We start from the raw sequence: 25,214 nt of genomic DNA, 5'->3' as shown, positions 1-25,214 counted from the left end.
ACTAAGAATCACTCCAAAATACAACTAAAGGAAGGAATGTGAAATCATGATACAAGCAATTAGTGTGTTTGAAACTGAAAGGAACAAAAAAAAATCACATTTATATCATTTTAGAGAAATGCTCACCTCGTGAATGCACACATCAAATCTTTACCAACTTCCTATCTCACTGTTAGTTTTTCGTTGAGAATTACTGGATTAAAGAATGACACTTCCTATTTTACCTACTAACTACTAACATATGCAACTACCAATGGATGTGACACTTTAACAGCAGCTAATCCAACCAACATTTCTCAAAAAAAATTTTTAACATAAGACAAACAAAATCATGATTTTTACTTTACCTTTATAAACTACCATAATGCAAAATAAACTTCACCAACTCACCCTCCCCACTTACCTAAAACAACCATTTGTATTCTTTGTTGGTTTTGGGGGGTGGGGGCGGGGTGGATGTAGGGGAGATCTGTACTCAGAAGAAACAACTAGCAAGTATAAAGTACAACATTCAAAAATTCTGCTAAATATACTATAGTACTAGTATATACATACTACATTGATTATAGTATATAACCAACAGGCTTATAATAAAAGAAAAAAAACAGAAAAAAGTACAAAGTGCTCACAAAATTCTATAGTTTTTGGCCTGCAGACATATACTAAAGGCCCCAGACAGGGCCACATGTAGAGCACAACCATAACAAGTTGCAGAAATAGCCATGGACATTTCCCATGTGACCACAACTCCTTGTTTTTTTCCACATATACCCTTCATATTCTTCCTAATTTACATCACAGAACATGCATTGGGATTCTCATCACTGAACATTTGTGGAGGATATGGATTATACATTTCATGAGCATATCTTTGAGGGTAAACCTGGTAATTCTGCGGGTAATAATAGTAAAACTCATTCTTTTTCATTTCTAACTTTGGGTCTTCTTGAACAGCCACCTCTTTACCTGACTCAGCTTCTTCACCACCGCCGGCGGTGGGGGCGCTGCCATCTCCACCACCTTCTTTTTTCTCCTTGGTGTCTCCCTCTTCACCTTTTTTTGCTTCTTTTTCACCTTCTTCTGCTTTCTTCTCTTCATTGCCTTCCTTGGGTTTTTCCTCTTCTTTCTTTTCTGGTTCTACTTTAACTATAACTGCCCTTTTCCCTGTTCTTTTGCTTACATAATCCACAAGTTGTGTTGCCTCAAACACACCTTTTACTGTCACCTGTGAGTTCTTCAAGTCTGGTTCTGCATTCTCCACACCTTCAAAATAAAATAAAAAATTGGTCAAATTTTTAATGCCAGTTGACAGATTCTAAAGATTGTTCAATTAATTAAAGATATGGACGTGATTAGTTGTTGACAGAATGTGTTTGAATTTGACTTAAATTTGAATAGATTCCAAAGAGTGATTATATTATTCTAAATTAAAGACTGCAGGGATAGTGAAAGATGCAGAGAATATAGAATCCTTAAAATACTGAATACTATTATGGAGATCCGAAAAAGGGAAAAGTGTAACAAAAGCATAATCAGAATAACAATTAGTTGCACCAAATAAATCAAAAAGCTCATATATACTAATCCATACAACCCCAAAATAGGAAAAGAGAAAATAAAATCATACCTTTCATTCTTTGTATACGCCTTTTGATTTCTTGAGCACAGGCTTCACAATGCATGTGAACTTTCAGAACTACAATAATCACTTGGGGCGGCTGCAAAACAAACCAGAAATACCATATTTTTTGAGCTTACCTTAAAAACAAATAAAACCCCAGAAAGGGAAAAGACTAAAGAGAGAAAAAGCAACATAAAAAGAAACAACTCGCGTGAGAAACAAAAGGGAATTTAGAAGAAAAAAAGAAGATTAAATTAAACAAACCTCCTCTTTTTTCTCTTCGGGTTTAACGACTTCTTTTTCCTCCGGTTTCTTTGGCTCTTCGGCCGGCGGTTTTGGGATCGGAGAAAGAAGCTCAACTTGACGGTGGCTCTTCTTTTGCACTCTCTCTAAAACCTTCAACGGATCTGCTTTTTCCCCTTTTACAACCACCTTATGTGTCTTGCAATCCGTTATAACATCCTCAACTCCTACATAAACACATTCAAATTACAAAAAGAACTATTTTTTAAGTGAAAATCTTGATTGAAATGACTGAATCTGCTTACCTTCGAAACCTTTAAGGGATTTACGGACTTTACGAGCACAGCCTTCACAATGCATGTAAACTCTCAACACTATTTCTTGAGGTGGCGGTGGAGGTGCTACTGTTTCTTCTTTGGTTTCCTCTGTTTTCTTTTCTTCTTTCTTTTCATTATCACCTTTTGGAGCTTCCACTTTCTTCTCTTCTTCTGGTTTTTTCACTTCTTCTGGTTTCTTCTTCTCTTCCTATAACCAAAAAAAAAATCAGAAATCTCAAACAACAAATAACCCAAACAAAGAAAACAAAGGGTAGAGAGCAAGCAAACCTCGCCCATTGATGTTCTTGGAGATGGATAGAGGTAGCTGATAAGCTTAAAGAGAGAGAGAGACTGAATTATCTCTCTCTTTTTTAGTTTTTTGTTTTTGTGAGTGTGTACTGTTTGGTGTTATTCTCAAGAAAGTTCAAAAGGAAGTGGTGAGCATGGGCTAAGTGATGACCATAGAGATGAACGAGGCACTCACTAATTTTCGTCATCTAAAAAGCACAACTGGCGTGGCTTTTATATAGGTGGCACGTGTGACGGACATAATACTTTGCTACTATTACTACTACTCTCACTATAGTTTGGCACTGTTCCAGAACATTACGTTGTTTCTTTTTTTTTTTGGTGCTGTGTGTGTGGTTACGTATTGTTTCTTCTCACTACATCATGGTTTTTGATTTTTATTCCTTTCATTTCTAGGTATGTACGATGTCACAAATTAAAATTTTTCATTTTCATAAGTTTAAGAGAAAGAGGTTAATTCCGTAAATATAATCTTTGATATTGACTACTTTATACTTTGTTAGACTTTTTGTGTGGTAATTACTTTTGCTATTAAGAAAAAGTCTCATTGTCGCCCTTAAGTTCTAATTGAACTCCGAGTTGAAATTAATTTTTAAATTATAGTCTTGTGCGGTCAATTTGGATCATTTTTCAGGAAGAATTTGGGTACATGAAATTCACTCATTTCACTTATTACCGCTAATGACAAGGATAAATTTCATAAATAATTATATAACTATGGCTTATTCATATACATAACTTTAAAAAAAAATAGGAGCATTTTGCATGAGATTCTGATAAAATAAAAAATAAAATAAAATAAAAGGTATAGATAATCAAAAAAACTCTTGAATTAATAATACTATCAATTTGAGTGAAAATCTTAAAAATAAAAATAAAAATAAAATTATCGTGTATTTTGAGGAAAGGATTCACTTTTAGTTTATTTTAATTTATGTATATGGGTATTGGGTTGTGTGGGATCGGGTTGTCATTTATATTTTAATTTGATTATTATTTATTAGAATGAAAATAATATATATATATATAAATAAATAATTATGTTATATTATTTTAATTAAAATAATTACAGTTATATGATCATTTGTGAAATTTACTTCGATGACAAAGACACTAGAGATAATACATTGTATTAAGAATGGACCACAAATACTATGAAGGGCAAAATTGAATAATTTCAAGTAGTACGAGGCAAAGTTAGATATTTTTATTAATTTTAAAATAAAAATATGTGATTCATCAAATTAGTAGTAATTGGTACAGACAATCAGACATTTACAACATTTGGTACGTTTAAGATGCGATGAACGGGGCCAAATTCAATGGCTACTATTGGCGTAAAAATCATTGAACTTTCTAGATAGTTTTGGGTGGGGGTCGAGCCAAACGTGGCTGTTTCATAAAGAATATGGGGTTAGGATTCATGTAATTCCAAAACAGGATTTCGTGATTTCAATTAAAAATAATAATAACTGGTCCACTAAGCCAATTGTCACTTCTGTAGATTTCTTCTGATTACTAATCCTGATGTCTTATTCTATATGATAGTATTTGACTGTAGATTAGAATGTCAAGTTAAATATTAGTGACATTTTGATAATATAATGGATTTTACTAATTAAAAGCTGTTAAATTTAGCGAAAATTACGTAATACATTAAATATTTATAATGTATTTACCATTCCTAGCTATACTTTCAGTAAATTAACCACTCGTAACTATATTTAATTTTTATAGCAAATCCATAAAATATATAATTAATTATTTTTAACCGAAACAAGAGAGCAACAAGCTCTCGTAACAAAATAGGTTAAAGCCTCCACTTAGTTAGTGGAGGTCTTGAGTTCTACTATCAATAAGAACATTTTTTTTTTGTATTTCTATACTTATATATTTCGCTTTAGTTGTATTCGTTGCGTGAATAAATATAGTCGATAGAATTTTTTTTTTTTTATACACCATTGTATTTTACCTTGGTTACAATACATATTGTATTCCTTGCACAAAGGAATACAATTGTGCGAACGGGTACAGTTAATACACATTGTATTCGTTGCGCAAACAAATACGTTTAACACAAGTTGTATTCGTTACGTGTTTAAATACAAATGATATAAATTACTAACAATTGAATTGTAGCTATGAATAATGATTAAGCAAACTATAGTTACTAAGTTCTAAATTATTATGGTTTAGGAAAATTCCTCTTAAATCTACCTAAAAATAAGATTATGTTATAACATTGTTTATGTTCAGACTTAAAAGAGTGCTAGTATGTTAACGGGGACCGAGGGATTAATAGATACCTTCTTCCTTTTTTAGTTGTTATCTACTCCGTCCTTTCAAATTTATGCGAACCTATTTTTTTTGGTCTATTTCAAAAAGAATGATCTCTTTCTATATTTGGAAACAATTTAGTTTAAATTTACAAGTCTACCCTTAATGAGAAGCTTTTATAACCACACAAATACTCTAGGCCCCTTTTTGATTTGTTTAGGATCACAAATTCCAAAAGTCTTCAATTTTTTCTTAAACTCCGTGCTCAGTCAAACAGGTTCACATAAATTGAAACAGAGGGTGTACTTATCTTTAGTACTACTAAGTAGGGGTGTCAACGGTTCGGTTCGGCTGGTTATTTTATAAAATTTGTATCGTACCAATTTTTCGGTTATTCTATTATGTATAACTAAAATTAGACTTTTCAAAACCGTCTCAATCATGTCGGTTTCTCTTCGGTATCGGTACGTTCGGTTAATTTTCGGTATTTTTTTTAATATCATGTAAAATTCACTAGTAGAAATAGAATTGCAATAATTCACGTTCTTTTATATGACTTAACAAAACTCTCTAGACATTTTTACCGTTTAAAGGGTGATGAATCTAAAAAAAGAAAGAAAGAAAGATGGTTAGAGTATAGATCCATCAACTATTCTACAACAGCGTAAAAGAAATCAAACAAATGCAAAGAAAATATTAATCACACGAGTTGAAAGATATACCAAGCTGAGACTCAAGAATAAAGTCTATAGAAGATTAAATATTCAAAAAGATAAATCTAAATTATATGAAAGGAAACATATTCAATACATTGTAGTTTGTTACTCATAATCGCTAGAATACTTTGTGTATTGATAATAAACATACTTGAAATAACTTAGTTTAAGTAGAAGTAGCATAATAAGTTTTAGAAATTAGTATTTTGAGTTTAATTACTTGTTGGCTTGTAATAGTTTTCATTATTCCAAGGCTCAAAAAATTTAATGCATTATTATTTTTAAACTTATAAATATATTTTCTACATATAAAATTTATTCGGTACAGTTCGGTATTTTTTCGGTTTATTTTTATAAAATAAAAAATCTATCCTAATTATCGGTACGGTTATAAATTTATATAAAACCTACGGTTTCTTAAAATGAAATCTAAAAATCGATTCGGTGCGATACGATTCAATCGATTTAGTCGGTTTTCGAATATCATTTGACACCCCTGCTACAGAGACAAAATGTCTATCACACAGGTAGAAAAATGATTGAGTAGTAGAAAAAAGTTAATGAGATAGGTAGTCTAGTTTTATAATACATACTATATACATACAGCCTAATAAATGCCATGGTACTATGGTAGTCTAGTAGTGAGTGACATGTGGGCTGAAACTAGTTATTACCCTCTTGAATTGTCTCTTTGGTGGGGCATTGTTAATTGTCTTTTTTTTAAGTAATCATTCTATAAAATTTTGGATGGAATAATTGATAACTTTTACCCCCCTCCTTTTCAATATACATGGAGCACAAAAATTTAAGAAATAATGAATTATTTTAATCGTGCTATAAATTTTTTGTGGTTTAAGGGAAACTTTTTTTGTTCTCATTTGATTTTTATATCAAATCATAACAACTCACTATAGATGAAGTGATTTAATGATAAGAATATTTACTAATAAATCATGGTGGAGGAAAAATATGCACAATCGTAAAAACACGTGTTATTTATTTATTAGTGTGATTAAACAGTAGGTGTATGTAAGCTTCTATCGCATAAAAGCATGTCATTAAAAATAATACTATAAAAAATTAAATTAAAATTATTTGAAATAAATTACTAATGTTTAATAAAATAAACTAATAAAAAAATAATGTGACATAAAATGAAAGGATGGAATTATCTTTATGTACATGGTGGTCCATGACAATATCTGCTCAATTAGGAAAACAATAAATGCGAATAATCCTGCAAATATTACTATGTTATATTGTGTATGTGTGTATATATGGTGGTCCCTGACAACTGAATAATATAGATTTTACAGTTATTGGTGGATGAGTAGTAGCCTATTTTAGGTTTGACACATTTATTTACATCTTGGTATGTACCTGGCTAGAACCATAAGTATTTTTTGTTACTTTTATGGGACCACTCTTCCTGCTTCGTCTCAATCTGTACGTAATTTGGTCCAAAGTTTGGTCAACTTTTCAAAACTAGTCATTTACTCTTTTTCGATCTGTGTATACAATAAGTTTATCTGAATATTAAATGTGAGTAAGAGTTTATGGTAAAGTAATTAACATGCCTTTCTTCTATTTATTGATACCTACCAGGATACTTTGATGAATATGAAACGGAAAGTATGAAATCTGAATGTTGAATATATTTATACATCATTTGCAAATTTAGATATATCATGACTTCACCTATTTTCTGAGTCTCAAAAAGAAATTATTGGTCAAACTAGATTTTGATTTGATGCAATTTAATTTGTTTATTGCCTAGAAAACTATGAACATGTCGAATTAAAATCCTTAGAATAACGTTGTCTTTATCGAAAGGTTTATGAATGCAAAAAGTTAGGTAATGGCTAAGAAATATCACGAACATGGTTCTATAACACATCAATAAGTAAGAAATGGAGGCTTATACTTCGCTCCAAAAAAAAAATACATGTGAATATTCTGGCATATACTTTATAGGCAAAAGGACTCTACGACACCGTGGCAAATGTAGCATTATAGATAAGGATTCAATCGAACATATCTTTTGATACACTGTATATATATATTACAATGATAAGAAATAGTGAATATAAACTCATAATTTTAAAAAATGATGGGACCGCGACCTAAAACATTCTATAAAATGCATTAAACTAAACCATGACTTTTTCACAATTAGTATTTATTTTTCCACCACCATGACTTATTTTTAGAACCTCATATATGGTCATGGTATGAGCTTTTCGTGACTGTTCATCTCTGCGATTTTTTTGTTTTCTACTCAGTAGATATGTTTACAGGAGAATAAAATACAACTAGGTTATTCAAAAAAAAATGATGTAGTTCTTTCAACACGCAAAACTACTTAATTTAAAACCATATTCGAACACAAGCAAACTAAATCAAAATCAGTGACACCATTATTTGTATGGTATATGGTTTGTTTGGTTCGGACTCTGATAATTAAACTTTTTCTTAACATATCACGTGTTAGTACAGGAGTATTATTGGAGACCATGAGAATGATATCCCACTCGTTTTAGGTTCAAAAAAGCCTCTTTCCGAACAAAATGTCTGGACAAAAACTAAGGAATTACGCAACCGACGATTCTAATGTGATGTAATTAAGAGACCATTAACTGTATTACTCCAAAACTAAGCATGCCTAGCTAGCTTTTAAGGTATAGTCTATTGGGTAATAATGCGCTGTTACTTCTCAAATTATGTCTATCGGAAGCAATATCCTATATAGTCAAATCTCTCTGTAACAGCCTCATTTGGAAACCCGAGTTTTGCACCCGTAGAATTAAAATTATGAAACCGCCTTTGTGTTTTAGGATCAATCGACTTGTCGAGAGTCAAACTAGAAGGTCCATTTCCCTCATTGAGCCAACCTAGTTATCTCTTCTATTTTATGTAAGTTGGAGATAAATTTCTTATCGTGATTGTCCTTTAAAAAAAATACTACTGTTGTGTAAAATAGAGATAGAGACGACGTTGTCCTTGCCTTGCATTGTGAAAACCAAATGACGGAGAAAAGAAAACCATTGTTGGTTGCATGCTTCCATGCAAGAGTACTAGACGCAAATTAGGTGTCTTCGTAGAAACCTCACATCACAAATTGACCCTATTGCTACTTTTCGTCTACAGCACGTATTGCCTTTTGCAGGTAAGTTATTGTAGGTATCATGTCCACATATATAAAGTGAGAGAGAGATACGATTTTTATTGTCAAGTCATTCTTCCTTAATTGTCTCATCATCATAAGTTAATAAGAATACAATGACCCCATACTTGATTTCTTCTTTCGGTTGAATCCTCTAGAAATTTTTGATGTGTGGGCTCTAAGGATGCCGAGTGTATAGGCCTTGCCATGTCCTATTCAAATGAGATTCATAGTTGTACGAACCAAACCGAAAACCAAACCAAACCGACCAAAAAAATCGATACTTTTTGTTCAGTTTGGTTTTGGTTTTGAAATTTAAAAACCGATCAGATTTGATTTGGTTTTGATTTTAATAAAAAAATCGAACCAAACCGAATATAAGAGTAGCTATATTAAATTTATTATTACATCAATATATATGTATACTTTTATACAAAGTTTCAAAATTTTTATAGTAAATGTTAATCGTTTGCACTTTTAATACAGTTCTTTACCTTTACATTCTAGTTTGATTGGTAGTTTTCTTTTGTTAAGTATAAGAATCTATTTCATGTTAAAAATAAATATTTTTAATTAAGTCCTTAAATTATTCATCACTATTTGATTCAATTATCATAAATATATCTTGGTAAATAACAGATTTCTCAAAGGGCAATTGATTTGATAGTGTTACGTTAAAAATGTGGTCGCCGAAATATGTGTTTGGTAGTGTATGCCTTATATTTAATAAAAAACCGACAAATAACCGAAAAACCGACATAAACCGAATAGAGAAAAACCGACTTAATTAGTTTGGTTTGATTCTAATATTTAAAAAACCAACTTACTTGATTTGGTTTCTTTTTGAAGAAAACCCGATCCAAAAAGCAAACCATGAACACCCCTAGTTGTCGGCAATGGCGAAGTTAAAAATTTATCAAAATATATAAAAGTATACATGAAGAAATTAAGGGGATTCAATATGTATATAAAATTATAAACTTTTGACTTGGGTGCATAGTATAATTTTTCGATAAAGGATTAATCTAAAATGGCTCCACCACTGCTGCAGGCACATGTACATGTATTGTGGGTTTAAGCTTCATGCAAAAGTTTGACTAAACAATGGAGCATGACAAATAATTGTCTTTAGCTTGTTTTTAGCATCCTACTTGTTTCGTTAAGGAATTTTTGAGCATCTTCTTCCACTTTAAAGACGAGTTAGTATTTAAATTTTCCAACTTTATTTGAATAATAAGCGTTCATCCATGTGCAAGGACAAGCAATTTTAATATATCAAAAACTACTAAAAAGAGTACAAAAGAACTTGAAAGAAATACCTGAAGAGGATACATGGTATCTCCATACATTCAATTCTCTAGTTTTCTAAATTGATTTGTTTTGATGCCAAAAAGAGAACGAATGCCCATTTTTAAGGAACTATAGTTTTTTCTTAATTGGAAATAAACGTTTTAATATATTTAAAAAATTGCTGACCATAATTCGGACCACTAGTTTGCTATAACTTCTTTACATTAATTAATGTTCACCTCTTTTAAATGCAACTTTTCTTTATTATCATTACTTTTAAGTGAACATTTGAGAAAAACTACAAAATTCGATGGTCCTACAACCTTTAAACGTAAACCGGCATAGATTTGCTTCTCAATTCCAGAGAAGATCAGATGCACTGCTCCAGAAAAGAAAAACACAACATTATGCTATAATATAAAAGAAGAGAAAACACCCCAGGAACAGTATGCCTTTCTTTTGCTCCAACTAGGGCCACATTTTTCTCGTTGGCATTTTTTTTTTACGTTTTATAAAAAAAATATTATAAACATAGTCTCAAGAATTACTCTATATATACTTGAAATATTCTTTCTTTCTTAGCTCTCAATTGCTATGCGAAGAAGAAACCAGGGACACCAGGTAAACAAAGGGCAATCCGGTGTACGAAGCATTTCGCGATCAGAGGGTCCGCAGAAAGACCGCAGATTAAGGGGGAGTGCTGTAGGCAACCTGTTCTGATGCTTCCCGCGTTCAGAGGGCCCGTGGAAAGACCGCACCCCAAGGGAAAGCGATGTAAGCAGCTTACTTTAATGCAAGTATCAGTGACTGATTTTACGGCTCAAACTCGTAATTTATAGATCACACGAAAATAACTTTAATATTGCTCGAAGGCTCCGCACAAAGAGAACATTGGAGAATAATTGAATATGAGTGGTTACTAGGGAAGAATAAAAGCGTCACATTTGTCAGAGAAAAGCCCGACATATCATGGTACATTTGGTTATCTTAATAGTCCATTGTACATGTGATGGAAACCCGTGTGGATCCCAATAACAAAGCCCTTCAGCAAGTGGGTCTGAAGTTGAATCTACTTGAGGCCCATTATGAATATCATCACATTCATTTGTTTCGGAATTAGGAATGGAATAAGATCTCTGTTTTATCAAAGTATATACTCAAAATGAAGACTTAGAAAAATAATTTAATAGGTGGGATCCATCCATCCGTAATCAGAGTTTTAAGGTTAGAGTCCATAGGGAATGATAAAAAACTTGGTAAGGAGCACTTTCCAATTTAATAGGTCATTTTGCGACTCAAATTTGGATTAATCGGGACTCTAATATGAATATTGAATACTGCTCCAAACAAAAAAAAACATAGGACGGGGCCACATGCATTTATATGATTATTGACCACTAATTGCTAAAAGCAAACTTCAATTATTCTTCTTCTTTAATGTACGATGTGGCAAGAAGTAGTGGGGATGGCAGCTAAGAGGTAGGCCTAGCAATGATCATTTTAAATTTATTCTTCTCTAAATTCTGATAATTTTCTTTTTTATCATAAGCTTTGATGCCTTCAATAATCCAGGACCATTAAAACTTTTATTTGCTTCATTTATGCATGGCTCTATAGTTATATGCCTTACCACATATTTTGTAGGAGCAAATAGCAAGGGAGAAGAACTGCATCTTTTAATATTTTCTTTGGAAAGGCAAACAGAAATTCGAGGATATTATTATGTTCTTTTCTTTTTCTCATCATAATCAAGTTGAAGTTATGGATATGGAATGCCAGTATTGACACTGAAATAACTCTTGCAAGGTACAATAAAATCGAGTGGAGTTTTCCGAATGCTCAATTCAAGTATTATGTGAGTCATGTTCAAGGCTTTTTAATTGAATTTGGTCGAGTTTAGTCTCAAAGTTTAGCGTAATAAATATTAAACCAATATGAATAAGAAAAACAATGATAGTGCTTTAATGGATAATTGCAGTGTATAACAAGAAAAAATTACTCCACACAACAACTATATACACTGTATTTACTATTCATAGCTATATCTTCAAAAAAAATTACCATTCGCAGCTATATTGAATTTATAGCAAATTCATGAAATAAAAGATCAATTGTTTTGAATTGAAACAAGCAAGCTCCTAAGCTCTGCTGGTTAGAGTGCCCACTGAGTAAGGAGGTATTGTATCCTTTGTACACACCTCTGTATACAGTCGACAGATGCTGTATCCTTTGTATATACTATATAACATGTATTTCACTTTGATTGCATTTGTTGTCGAATGAACACAGTTGATACAGGTTGTAGTTATTGCGCAAACGAATACAATTGATACAAGCTAGATTTGTTGTGCGAACGAATACATGTGATACAAAGCTAGTAACAATTGAACGGTAGCTACAAATTATAATTAGGCAAACTATAGTCACAACACTTTAAATTGTAGTAGTTTATGAAAATTTCTCATGTAACAATACTTGGTGAAATAATTACATTATCATCCAAAATTTGTGGAATGGAAGACAAGCCTCTCCCAAAAGTTTAGCCCAAACATTAGTAAACGACATTATCGAATAAAGAGCAGTGCAGTGATGGGCCAATAATCTCTTTTTAGCGTAAAAATGGCGTGTGGTAGCCACTAAGTAAGGTGATCTTTATTTTTTATCCACTAATTATAATGTTCAGCAAAAATAGCCACTACTAATAGCAGAAAGACAATTTTACCCTTTCTTCAATTCTTATATTCCTAAACCCTTATTTTATTCATTCAGAAAAGGGAAAATTTGAGAGCGAAAATTTCAGGGCAAGTTTCGCGTGCTCCTCATCTGTATCGTCCTTGCATGTAAACCAGTTGCACTTAATCTTTCTCCTTCTTCATCTTCTCTGTCATCTTCTCTGCTACGAACGATCGAACTGGTAATTTTTTATTTTTTTGCTTTTATGCATTTTTGTTTTTGTATATATGTAATCGCGATTAATGCTGTGTCAAGTATGTGTGAAATTTCAAAAATAATGATTATAAGTTGATTCAGTGTCGGATAAGTAGCGTATTTTTGTGAGGCTGTTATTCAAAATTTTTTTGTATTGAAATGTATTTGTGGTTCAATCAATATATTTGATTAAGTAAGGATATTTCATAAAAGTAGTCGTACAAATTCATAAGCTAACTGTGTTTATGAATTTTTAGTTAACTGTGTTCATAAAAGTTAAGGCCCAAGCGACATTAACTTTTGAACTTGGAACTCAAAGTTAAGGACTAAGTTGTCCTTAACTTTTTAACTTGAAACTTGAAGTTAAGGACCAAGTGTCCTTAACTTTTCAACTTGAAACTATAAGTTAAGGACTGCATGTTTTTACCTTTTTAACTTGTAACTCTAAGTTAAGGGCCAAGTGTCCTTAACTTTTGAACTTGTAAGTCAAAGTTCAGGACTAAGTGTCCTTAACTTTTGAATTTGGAATTCAAAGTTTAGGATCAAGTGTCCTTAACTTTTGAACTTGAAACTTGAAGTTCAGGGCCAAGTGTCCTTAACTTTTCAACATGAAACTATAAGTTAAGGACTGTCCTTAACTTGAAACTTGAAGTTAAGGACTAAGTGTCCTTAACTTTTGAACTTGAAATTTGAAGTTCAGGACCTATTGTCCTTAACTTTTCAACTTGAAACTTTAAGTTAAGGACTGCCTGTCCTTTGTCACACCTCCTTTTTACATACTCGATAGGGTGCAAGGGAGTTTTTTCCAATTAAAGGACAATCGAAACGGGATTGGTTTAATTATTTCAGAGTCGCCACTTGGGAGATTTAGGGTGTCCCAAGTCACCAATTTTAATCCCGAATCGAGGAAAAGAATGACTCTATATTACAGTCTGCGTACCAGAAATCCGGATAAGGAATTCTGTTAACCCGGGAGAAGGTGTTAGGCATTCCCGAGTTCCGTGGTTCTAGCACGGTCGCTCAACTGTTATATTCGGCTTATTTATCTGATTTTAAATACAATTATGAACCATGTGCAAATTTTATCTTTTAACCGCTTTTGTCATTATTATTATTTTTACGAGAATTGCAACGTCGTGAAAACATATCTCGAACCACGTTACATCAATGTACCCGTGGTTATCGATATATCTCGACTCGGTTGAGATTTGGATTTGGGTCACATAAATGTGCACCCGAATTAAGGAAAATAAATTGTTAAAGGCGCGCCTAAAGCAACTAGCGTCTTGTTATTTTGGGGAAGGTCGTAAAAATCCGTTAAACGGCACATCCCGAATTCTAAACACTTTAATATATACATACATTTAGAGGGCCCCGCAGCTTTGTACATTTTGTTTGTCGAGGCTCGTCTCGTTCTATTTTTAAAAGGAATTTGCGACGTCATGGACATGCATCTCGAACCCCGTCACAATCAATGTACCCGTGATTAGAAACACATTTCGAATCCGTCGAGATTTGGATTTGGGTCACATAAATGCGCACCCGAATTTAAGAAGGTAAAATTATTAAATACGCGCTTGAAAAGGCTATCGCGTTATTATTCCGGGAGGTCGTGAGATTTGCTAAACGACCCACCTTAGGGACTGAATGCTTCAATATATACATTTAACGAGGGCCCCGCAATTTGTGCGTTTTTCTTTATTTTTGTCGAGGCTCATCTCGTCCTTATTTTAAAAGGATATCCTATAGCAACTACGTTTCTTGTCGCGTTTGTCTCTACTAATTGAAAACAGTAGATAGCCCTAATTAATTACATGCTCGCAAGTTATCTATAACAGAATTCCGAGTGCTTGCGCAAAATTAGAAGCACGGCCACGTACACAGTCAGCCGAGCAAAAATTAAAGGCCCAAATCCAGCCCATGCGTGATGGGCCAGACCTGGGCCATTGTTTGTCCGATGCAGGCCTGCTTGGTCTGTTTTGACCTGGGCTCGACCTTCGTGAGGTTGAGATTGCAAGCCCTGTGCTCTTTGTCTTAAAACATGGTTTAACAGTTATATATGGCAATTTATCAGAAAGGAAAGAACTTAACTAGTAGTGTACGATTTTCATGCTTGGCATACATTACAGACTTATACTACACCATTGAACTAAATCTGAGATACAACCTACTGCCTTGGGCATACTCTTATCACCAACCTATATACACAGTCTAACATTCAACTACCATACATTGACATTTATTAGGCATGAAGACTATCTCCAGCATCCAAAACAAGAATGTAAACTATTATACATTATAAGAGGCCTAACACAATAGTCTATGTATATATAAGCATCTGCAGATCTTCTCTTTTACATTTATGCTCAAACCTTTTAAGTTACAGTGATAGTATATTTGTGTACCTGGTATAGAGGATCAAAAGAAAAAGAAAGATGATCAGTTGAGTGGTACACAGCAGGTACAACAGCAGTAGATAAATAGCACAACACAGCAACAACCAAACAGCCACAAAGATGCAGTTCACACGTTGGTCGAGCAACAGACTAATACTCCCAGAAAAACAGGATAGGCAACAAAACCAGTCGAGAAAGGAAACAGAGTATTTTGGGCTATAGCCACAAAAGTTCAATAACCACCAAGGCTCAGCAAATAACCAGCACAATTTCGACAATCAAAACTCAAGCCACAGTACACAGAAAGCTCGGTAGTAACAATCACAGCAGAAGAACATAGACTTCTCTTAATGGAACAAATAACAATCCCAGTTAGGATAACCAACTTGGTTTCTTTTTGCAGTTTTTTGGACAGTGTTCAGTTACAGTATTTCTAGAAATTTCTTTCTGTTTTTTTTCCAGTTTTCTTCAACTCACAAGATCTCCCTTCAAGACTAAAATTTTTTCCGCCCCTTTTAAGTTCTGAAATGGCCTATTTATAAGCCAAACAACCAGTGCAGTCAAGCTGCCTGGATCCTGCCAATTTGCAGACTGCCCATACCTATTAAATCCCACGCCTAAGCATCTTTTTGATGCCAGCCATTTGTTCCCCACGCTTGGCCTTATTCTTTAATCAAGAGTTATGGGTTCATTTAAGTATTCATTTTAAACCCCCATACTCTTGTGTCTTGTTCCCCATTTGCATTAGTTTAATCCTAAATTAGTACCCTACTTGTCAGCTCACTTAAACTAAGCTTTTTCCTGTTTTTCTCGAACCCCAGACTACCCCTTGTTAACCTTGATTATTACTGCCCTAAACCCCTTGCAGCATCAGGGCATTTTGAACTTCTGAAAGTTCAATTCAAGACTGCCCTAGCCTGATTCTTTTAATTTGTTTACAATGCAGTTACAAGCTAGTAGTCACAGCTAATGTCAAGCATCCAATTAACAATCAACAGGTTCATTCACTTACGTGAAGTTGTACGAATTAGAATATTTGAACATTCAGTCGTAGGAAGTTAATCGACGACATTTATCAAGTCGACTATACTAATTATAACAGGTAACAATCAGTCGTTCATATAAACCAATACATACAGGGACCTGAAGGGCTTCGGACAACTTTGGTCAATCACTGGGAACCTATATAAGTTATTTATGCGACGACTATCCTAATCGGACATGTTTATCATAGGATACGTTCAAATCACACACAGAAAACAATCGACCAAATAAAAGGTCTTTGACAGAGATGGAAGAAATCCGAATGAAAAATAACAAAAATAACAAACGAAACATGCTAACAACTTAATTAGCAGTTGAATAAAACAAAAAGGAAAAGAAAAACTTACCGAGAAATGTCCAAACAAAATTGATCCAAATCTGACTCAACTCTGACCCTTTGAGGCCGAACAAACTTTAATCAGGGTGTTCTCACATGAGAACACCTTGATTAAGGTCTATTAGACCTCAAACCCCCGTTAAGGCTAGCCGGATTCCCCAGGTTCATGTGTTCTAAGGTCTGGATTTTCAGATCTGGTTTTTTAGAAGTTGTGGGTAGATTCGGACCAAACCAAGCTTGGTTTGGTCACGAAGGGGGTCAGGGGAGTGTCTGGTATGAAGATGGTGAGGTTTGGTATAGGTCCGGGTTCGACTCGAATCTTCAAATGAAGATTCGAGATGAAGGAAGGGGATTCGAGGCTAGGGGGTAATAGATCCATGTTCAGGAGAGTGAGGGGGTCCTAGGGTGTTCAGGAGGTGGTCACCGGCGTTCATGCCGCCGGGTTCTGGTGAAGGGGAAACTAGGGCGGCTGCTAGGGTTTCGGGGGTTTCAGGGCTTGGTGAGGAAGGAGATGAGTGAAGGGGGGTTCGACTAGGGGGCGTGGGGTGTGATAGAAAGCTTATATATAGTCTAGGGGTTTAGATCTAAGCCGTTGGATCAGATGATCTCAACGGCTTGGATCTGATGGTGAGGGGTGAGACGAGGTCGTTTGGTATTAAAACGAGGTCGTTTGGGTTTAAGTGATGGATTGGGTTGGACCGGCTAAACAGGTCGGGTCACGGGTGCGGATGTGGACCGTTGGATCAAGAGGCTTAGACGGCTCAAATCGACTTGCCTGAAACGGCGTCGTTTGAATTGGTGCTTGGGCAGGCCGGATTTGGACTGGACTTGAGTGCCGATTTTGGGCCTATTTCGTTTCATTTTTGGGCCCAAACAGATTTTCAACTCTTTTCTTTTTGTTTTTTCTAATTTTAAAACAAAAAATGAAAAATAACAAATAAATAGTAAAACAAATGAAATTAAAACAAACAACAATGTAACACTTCAACACCATTATCACACCAAATTAAAATGTTCAAGTAAGTTAAATCACAACCTAGAACGAACAATGCACATATATTTTTGAATTTTCTTTTAACTACTGAATTACGGTTTGATTACTATGACAGACATACCTTGTGTTTTGACTGATAAGATCAAAAAATGCAAAAAAAAATGGGATGAACCACAAATGACTAGCAGTACATGTCATGAAAAATTGGAAAATTTGTACAGCGAGGTCACTGGTCACTATTTTTGTTTTCTTTTGGAGTGCTTGTCCGTGAAGCAAAAATCACGTGCTTACATCCTTAATTTTTTTTTACTTGAAACTTGAAGTTAAGGACCAAGTGCCTCGAACTTTTCAAGTTGTAACTATAAGTGCTAATCTTTATGTTCTTTTTCCTTCTTTGTAGTGTGATGATGGAAGGAGATCGTGTGTTCGAGTTTGATGTTTGGCGTAATTTTATGATCTATTGGAAAGGAGATTTACAATATAAGGAAACAATCAAAACTTTTTTGTCAAATAGGCAGTGGAAGAAGTTGAGGGATGGTATTTTCGGAAACTTTTTCCGATTACAAAGTGTGAAGTTCTGTGGTAAACTTATTCATTATGTATTGCTTTCAGAAATTGTAAATAATGACCCTAATTCGATGACATTCAAGGTTTTTGACCGTAAAATTAAGTTTACACGTGACACATTTCATATAATTACTGGTTTGAAGTGTTATTCTTCACTAGACATCAAAGGTTTGCATGAAAAAGAGAATAGGCTTTCGAAAGTCTATTTCCCCAGAAAGGATAGAATTGAGTTGGGTAATTTGTTTAATTTTATTACTAGTCACCCACATGGTACAACTGCATCATTTGTAGGCAGCGATGATGATGCTGTGAAGTTGGCAACAATTTATTTTGTTGAATCTGTTTTGATGGGAAAGCGGAAGAATATGAATGTGTCCAAGCAGATAATGAAAATTGTAGACGATGATGAACTCTGCTCTTCTTTCAACTGGGGCTCTCTTTCTTATGAAACGTTATTAAAATCATTGAAGAGTTGTTTGAAGCCCAATCAGAATGAGAAAGACAAAAACAAAGATAAAGACAAGGATAAATACACTATACTTGGCTTTCCTTTTGTTTTTTGTGTTTGGATAATGGAAGTATTGCCTATTTTCCAGGAAAAACAATTTGTAAACTTCCAAGAATGTTGTTTTCCTCGGATATTATGTTATTTGGAAATGAAATCTCCACAGTATGATTCTTTGTGTAAAAAATACTTCCATAATGAAAATGTAAGTTAATCTAATTGCTAGCTATTTTTTTGTTTATTTGTTTTAGTTCTGAAAACTTATGTTTTTTTTTGTTATGTAATAGTTGTATAAGTTGATCGAGGTGTCACCATTAATTCCTATTGAAGAAGATACTGATCCTATTAGTGTGAAAGAGCCGATTTCTCAAGATCAAAGCTCAATGCCTTCTTCCACACAATTTGATGAAGCCATGCTTAAGGAAATTGTTAAAGTAGGTTTTCTGCCTTTGAATAGCATTAGTTTTTTATTTGATTATTTTTTGCTTAAGAGACATTTTTGTTTTTATGTTTTTTGATTCAAAGATTATCAGAGAGTTTTAAAAAGGATCTGCATGCTAAAGTTACTAGAATAATTAGAAATAGTTGTATCAGAAAAAAAGATTGAGAATGAAATCATGGTAATATCATGAACTTGTAAGTCTAAGTCCTAAACTTTTAAACTTGAAACTTGAAGTTCAGGAACATTGTCCTTATCTTTTGAACTTGGAATTCAAAGTTAAGGACTGACTGTCCTTAACTTTTGAACTTGATACTTGAAGTTAATGACCTATTGTCCTTAACTTTTGATCTTGTAACTACAAGTTAAGGACTGCCTGTCCTTAACTTTTGAACTTAAAACTTGAAGTTTAGGACTAAGTGTCCTTAACTTTTGAACTTAAAACTATAAGTTAAGTACTGTTTGTCCTTAACTTTTGAACTTAAAACTTGAAGTTTAGGACCAAATGTCCTTAACTTTTGAACTTAAAACTATAAGTTAATGAGTGCATGTCCTTAGCTTTTGAACTTAAAACTTGAAGTTTAGGACCAAGTGTCCTTAACTTTGAACTTAAAACTTGAAGTTTAGGACCAAGTGTCCTTAACTTTTGAACCTGTAAGTCTAAGTTCAGGACCATCTGTCCTGAACTTTTGAACTTGAAACTTGAAGTCCAGGACCAAGTGTACTTAACTTTTTAACTTGGAATTCAAAGTTAAGGACTGCATGTCCTTAAATTTTGAACTTGTTACTCTAAGTTAAGGATGACATGTCCTTAACTTCTTTACTTGTAACTTGAAGTTTAGGACTACCTGTCCTTAACTTTATAACTTATTTTCTTTCTTAGGATTTAAAGAAAAGTCTAGGATCAAAGCTTGATACTTTGTTGAAGATTTATGTGAAACCTGATGAAAGGAACATAGAGAGAAAATCTAGTGTTCCAATTACTAAAGATAGAGTTGATGATCATTGTCATAGTACAGAGCCTACTGTTACAATTAACAAAGATGCAGGTGGTGATGAACGTGATGATATGGATGTGCATGCAGAAGTTCAGTATGAAAGCGATTTTAGAGATGCACATCTAGATGATGAAACTAATAACGTCACTGATATTGGGAAAGGTTAGATATAGATTTTGAATTTTTTTCATTGAAATTTATATTCAATAGCATAATACATATAAACTTAGTTGTGATTACAAATATTTGTAGAATCTATTGATGGAGTGGAAGTTCAAGATGTAGTAGAATGTCAAGACCAGGATAATCCAAAAGAGACAGGAGTAACAGAAATTTTTTGTAAATGTGGATTGCAATCTCAGGAGGATTTAGAAAGTCCATTGGGAATAAGTGTTAGTGAGATTTATGCAAATGCTTAAAAGAAACATATGATCTATCTACACCTCTCTCATATAAAGAGAAATTTGGAGTTCAAAATTGTGCCAATCAAGGTTAGATAAAATTTTCATGATATATTGAATGTTAGTTTTAGTGAATTATTAGAATGAGTATTAATTGCAAATGTTACAGAATCTTTTGAAGCTGCAAGGGAAGAAGTTGGAGTGGAGTATCAAGAGAAAAGTGGAGTACAATCTCAAGACCTAGAAAATATCGAAGGAAAAAGCAGAAGTGAGATTGTTTCCAAATGCATAGATGGAACATGTGATCTCTCTACACCTCGCTCTCTTACCGACAATATTGGAAGCCAAGAAAATGCTAGTGAAGATAATGATTTAACTAGGATGATCTTGACAATTGCAAATGGTTAGACAGTTTTTTTTTTAATTTTATATATGTTTGTTTTAATCAAAGATTAGTAACAAGTACTAATTGTGTTAGCTCTTGTAAATATTTTGCAGAATCTTGTGAACTTGCAACTGAAGAACATGGAGAACAATTGCAAGATAAAGAAAATGTGCAGTTGGAAGATAAAGAAAATGATGCAACCAATATGTTAGCTCAATTGTCTGTTGAAAAAACACAAGAAGGCAGTGTGAACAAGACAGATATTGATTGTGTCCTAAATATTATATTCATAATTGAAAATTCCAGTACATTTCAAAAAAATGTTCTTACTTTTTGTCTCTTCATTTGACGACTTGCAGCAAACTAATATATATATATATATATATATATATATATATATATATATATATATATATATATGAGAGAGAGAGAGAGAGAGTGATAAACAATGATGAAACTCTTAACCAATATATGAGGAAAAGAAAGAGAGATAGTATTGGTTATGATGGTCCGTCATTTTCTATTCTTACTCCTACTCCTCCAAGTACACAAATGAGCATTGATGAGAGTTTGTCTATGGAGGTTGAAGGAAATGTTGAAGAAGAGCTTGGTCGAGGTAAAAGAAACAAGACGCTTAGTTGGCAGTTGAAATCTCCTTTTGATCAGGAAAGAAATACAGGAACATCGATGGCACACAATGAAAATACTCATAAGTGTTCGAGCTGGATAAAATCAACATATATTCGTAGATGTATTTTTTATTATGCCAAAGATGATGCAAAATTATTGAAGAAATTCATTGTGTGGTTGGGCAAGGAGAAAAGGAAAGGTCACAAAAAACAGTAAGTCCTTTAATGTATTTCATTATTTGTTAATTGCTTAAATTCGTGTCCTTAACTTTTAATTTAAAATTTTAGGATTAAGTGTATTGATATTGAAATTGCTAAAGTTAAGTGTCCTTAACTCTTGTGATTGTAAGTCTATGTTTAGGACCAAGTGTCCTTAACTTTTAAATTTGAAAATCAAAGTTAAGGACCAAGTGTCCTGAAATTTTGAACTTGTAAGTCAAAGTTCAGGATCATGTGTCCTTAACTTTTGAACTTTGAACTCAAAGTTAAGGACTACATAACTGTAATTCAAACTTAAGGAATGCTTGTCCGTAACTTTTGAAACTGTAAGTAAAACTTAAGGACTCCTGTCCTTAACTTTTGAAGTTGGAACTATAATTTAAGGACTGTCTGTCCTTAACTTTTATACTTGTTAGTCTAAGTTAAGGACAAAGTGTCCTGAACTTTTGAACTTGTAAGTCTAAGTTCAGGACCATATGTCCTTAACTTTTGAACTTGAAACTCAAACTTCAGGACCAAGTGTCCTTAGCTTTTGAACCTGTAATTCAAACTTAAGGACTGCATGTCCTTAATTTTTCAACTTGAAAGGCTAAGTTCAGGACTAACTTCTAACTGTGATATTTTCAAAATTTTCAGGGGACAAACTGATATATATGCTGATGATAATGATGTGAGAAAGAATCCTTACAAATTGTATCATCAAAAAATCAGTAGCAAAATGTTCTTCCTTGAGCTTTCAGATAGTAGTTTTGTACTTGATGATAAGGTTTGATAATTTGCAAGGCATTTATTTTCTTTATTCTTAATTTATTATTTTTTAATTATTTTATGACTGATGGATTTGTTTTATTTTTTGCCTTTTTATGAAGCATATTGACATTGCCCTATATTATCTGAGAAAGAAGGAATGCTACCACCCTCGCGACCATCCTTTTTGTTTCACAACTACAGATATTCTTTTTGATAACTATATGGTGCTTATGTATAAGGATTTCAGTGAAGATGCTACTGATGAGTTTTGGTGTGGTAATAATCAGTTGTTTCTGACACCATATGTGTGGGGGGACAGTCGTAGATGTGGAATTGCTTGGACAGAGGTTGACAAAATCTTTTTTCCATGTCGGCTTCCTTCAGAAAATGATAATGATGTGACACTCTTTCTTTTGGGAGTATTGGACTTGAGTTAGAAAAATATTGATGTGTACGATTCCATATACAGTGATCCATATGAGGCAGAAATGAATTACATGGAAATGTATGCACGCATGATCCCCCACTTGCTAAAGTTCTCACAGTTTGACAAACATCACAAGTCTTTTGGAAATGCCTTCAACAAATTTGATATTCAGTGGCAAAGATCACCACACTAAACTGGATCGTACGTATTGTTATCTGTTATATAATTTATATGTACTTTAGATTTATTGTTTAATTCACTCCATATCTTACATTTTTCTTAGGACTGATTATGGTGCATTCCTTATCAATTATGTGGAGTTGTTGATGATTGGAAAGGATGTGGAGAAATTCCAACCCAAAGACATAAAAGACTTTAGAAAAGAACTTGTTGCAAATCTTTGGGCACATGGTGAGTGGAAAAGAAATTTTGGTTATGATACACCACCAGAAAATGAAGGCGATGACTATGAGAGTGAAAATGAAACTTGTTGTCCGAAGGAGTGTAGTTTAGTTGTAAAGAAAGTTAGTTGTGGTTGATCTTTTGTATAAAATTGTTGTAAAGAATCCATATGAATTCTAAAATGTTTTGTAAATTCCTCAAAAGGAACTTATATTTTGATTGCATAACATAATATTTTGTCACAACTATAAATTACAATTTCAGATGTAATATAAAGGCATCATGTTATTAATTTCTTAGTTTCTCTCAAGTGTTGATTTGTCCATTGAGCTTGTTAGTATTAGCTAATGACTAAGTGTAATTGAACTACAAATTCAAAGTTAAGGACTTCATGTCCTTAACTTTTGAACCTGCAAGTCAAACTTAAGGACAAAAAGTCCTTAACTTTTGAACTTTGAACTCAAAGTTAAGGACTGCCTGTCCTTAACTTTTGAACGTGTAATTCAAACTTAAGGACTGCCCGTCCTTAACTTTTGAACTTGAAATTCAAAGTTAAGGACTGCCTGTCCTTAACTTTTAAACCTGTAAGTCAAACTTAAGGACAAACAGTCCTTAACTTTTGAACTTTGAACTCAAAGTTAAGGACTGTTTGTCCTTAACTTTTGAACGTGTAATTCAAACTTAAGGACTACTTGTCCTTAACTTTTGAACGTGCAAGTCAAACTTAAGGACTCCTGTCCTTAACTTTTGAACTTGAAACTCCAAGTTAAGGACACACAATCCTTAACTTTTGAACTTTGAACTCAAAGTTAAGGACTGCCTGTCCTTAACTTTTGAACCTGTAACTCAAAGTTAAGGACTGTCTGTCCTTAACTTTTGAACCTGCAAGTCAAACTTAAGGACTCATGTCCTTAACTTTTGAACTTAAAACTCAAAGCTAAGGACATACAACCCTTAACTTTTAAACCTACAAGTCAAACTTAAGGACTGCCTGTCCTTAATTTTTGAACTTGTAATTCAAACTTAAGGACTGCCTGTCCTTAATTTTTGAACCTGCAAGTCAAACTTAAGGACTCCTTTCCTTAACTTTTGAACTTGAAACCCAAATTTAAGGACATATAGTCCTTAACTTTTGAACTTTGAACTCAAAGTTAAGGACTGCCTATCCTTAACTTTTGAACTTGTGACTCAAAGTTAAGGACTACATGTCCTTAACTTTTGAACTTGAAAATCAAAGTTAAGGACTGTCTGTCCTTAACTTTTGTACCAACAAGTCAAACTTAAGGACTCCTGTCCTTATCTTTTAAACATTGAGCTCAAAAGAAACAAAAAGAACGTAAGCAGAAAGAAATTCTGAAAATTCAGACATCTGCTCAAATAAGAATAATCTAAATGAATCCAATTTATAGGAAAAACTTAAAATAGTCGATAAACATAAGTGGATATATATACTATTCTCTATGCTTTCTTGAAAATGGATAAACTACCGGAGAATACATACAAGCTGTTCTATTATACCAATTCTTCTGCAACGACCACATTTGAATGTTATTTTTGATGATTCGGTAGCTGGAATATGCCTTTTCTTCTGCCTTCTACCTGGTGGCACTTTGAAATCTGGAGGTTTAACAATTTGTGACTTAACACTCTCTAGTATAATCCAAGAATCAGTATGTCCTACAGGATGTATTTGTCTTTCATATGTTTTCAGCCATGATTCCTTTAAGTACTAGTGCGAGCAAAAGTTGGACTTCTTGATGTTTCTCTTCTCGATAGCTGCAATTGCATGTATGCATGGTAATTCATCAAATTGAAACTAAAAGTAATCATATTTTCTTTTGTTTAAGTCCACCAAGA

At 33.4% G+C, this 25,214-nt stretch overlaps 1 protein-coding gene across 1 annotated transcript; it reads right to left on the bottom strand.

Annotated features, from left to right (window-relative positions):
• Positions 1-498: 498 nt before the first annotated feature.
• LOC104213332 (heavy metal-associated isoprenylated plant protein 7-like) lies at positions 499-2,680 on the bottom strand. The gene is made up of 5 exons (XM_009762818.2): positions 2,470-2,680; positions 2,170-2,389; positions 1,886-2,091; positions 1,628-1,718; positions 499-1,263 (listed from the first exon to the last, which is right to left on the bottom strand). Exons 1-5 carry the CDS (start codon positions 2,476-2,478, stop codon positions 791-793), a joined length of 999 nt encoding a protein of 332 aa, XP_009761120.1. The 5' UTR covers positions 2,479-2,680; the 3' UTR covers positions 499-790.
• Positions 2,681-25,214: the final 22,534 nt, after the last annotated feature.

The sequence above is a fragment of the Nicotiana sylvestris genome, chromosome 3, assembly GCF_000393655.2.
Source record: "Nicotiana sylvestris chromosome 3, ASM39365v2, whole genome shotgun sequence".
Classification (NCBI taxonomy): Eukaryota; Viridiplantae; Streptophyta; class Magnoliopsida; order Solanales; family Solanaceae; genus Nicotiana; species Nicotiana sylvestris.
Note: the sequence above shows the minus strand (reverse complement) of the source record. Positions and strands in the feature narration are given on the sequence as shown.

Coding starts and splice junctions, on each gene's coding strand:
- LOC104213332 (XM_009762818.2), bottom strand. Junction 1,719..1,885: donor CCGAAGAGAAAAAAGAGGAG/GTTTGTTTAATT, acceptor TTTGTTTTGCAG/CCGCCCCAAGTGATTATTGT. Junction 1,264..1,627: donor GCGTATACAAAGAATGAAAG/GTATGATTTTAT, acceptor TTTATTTTGAAG/GTGTGGAGAATGCAGAACCA.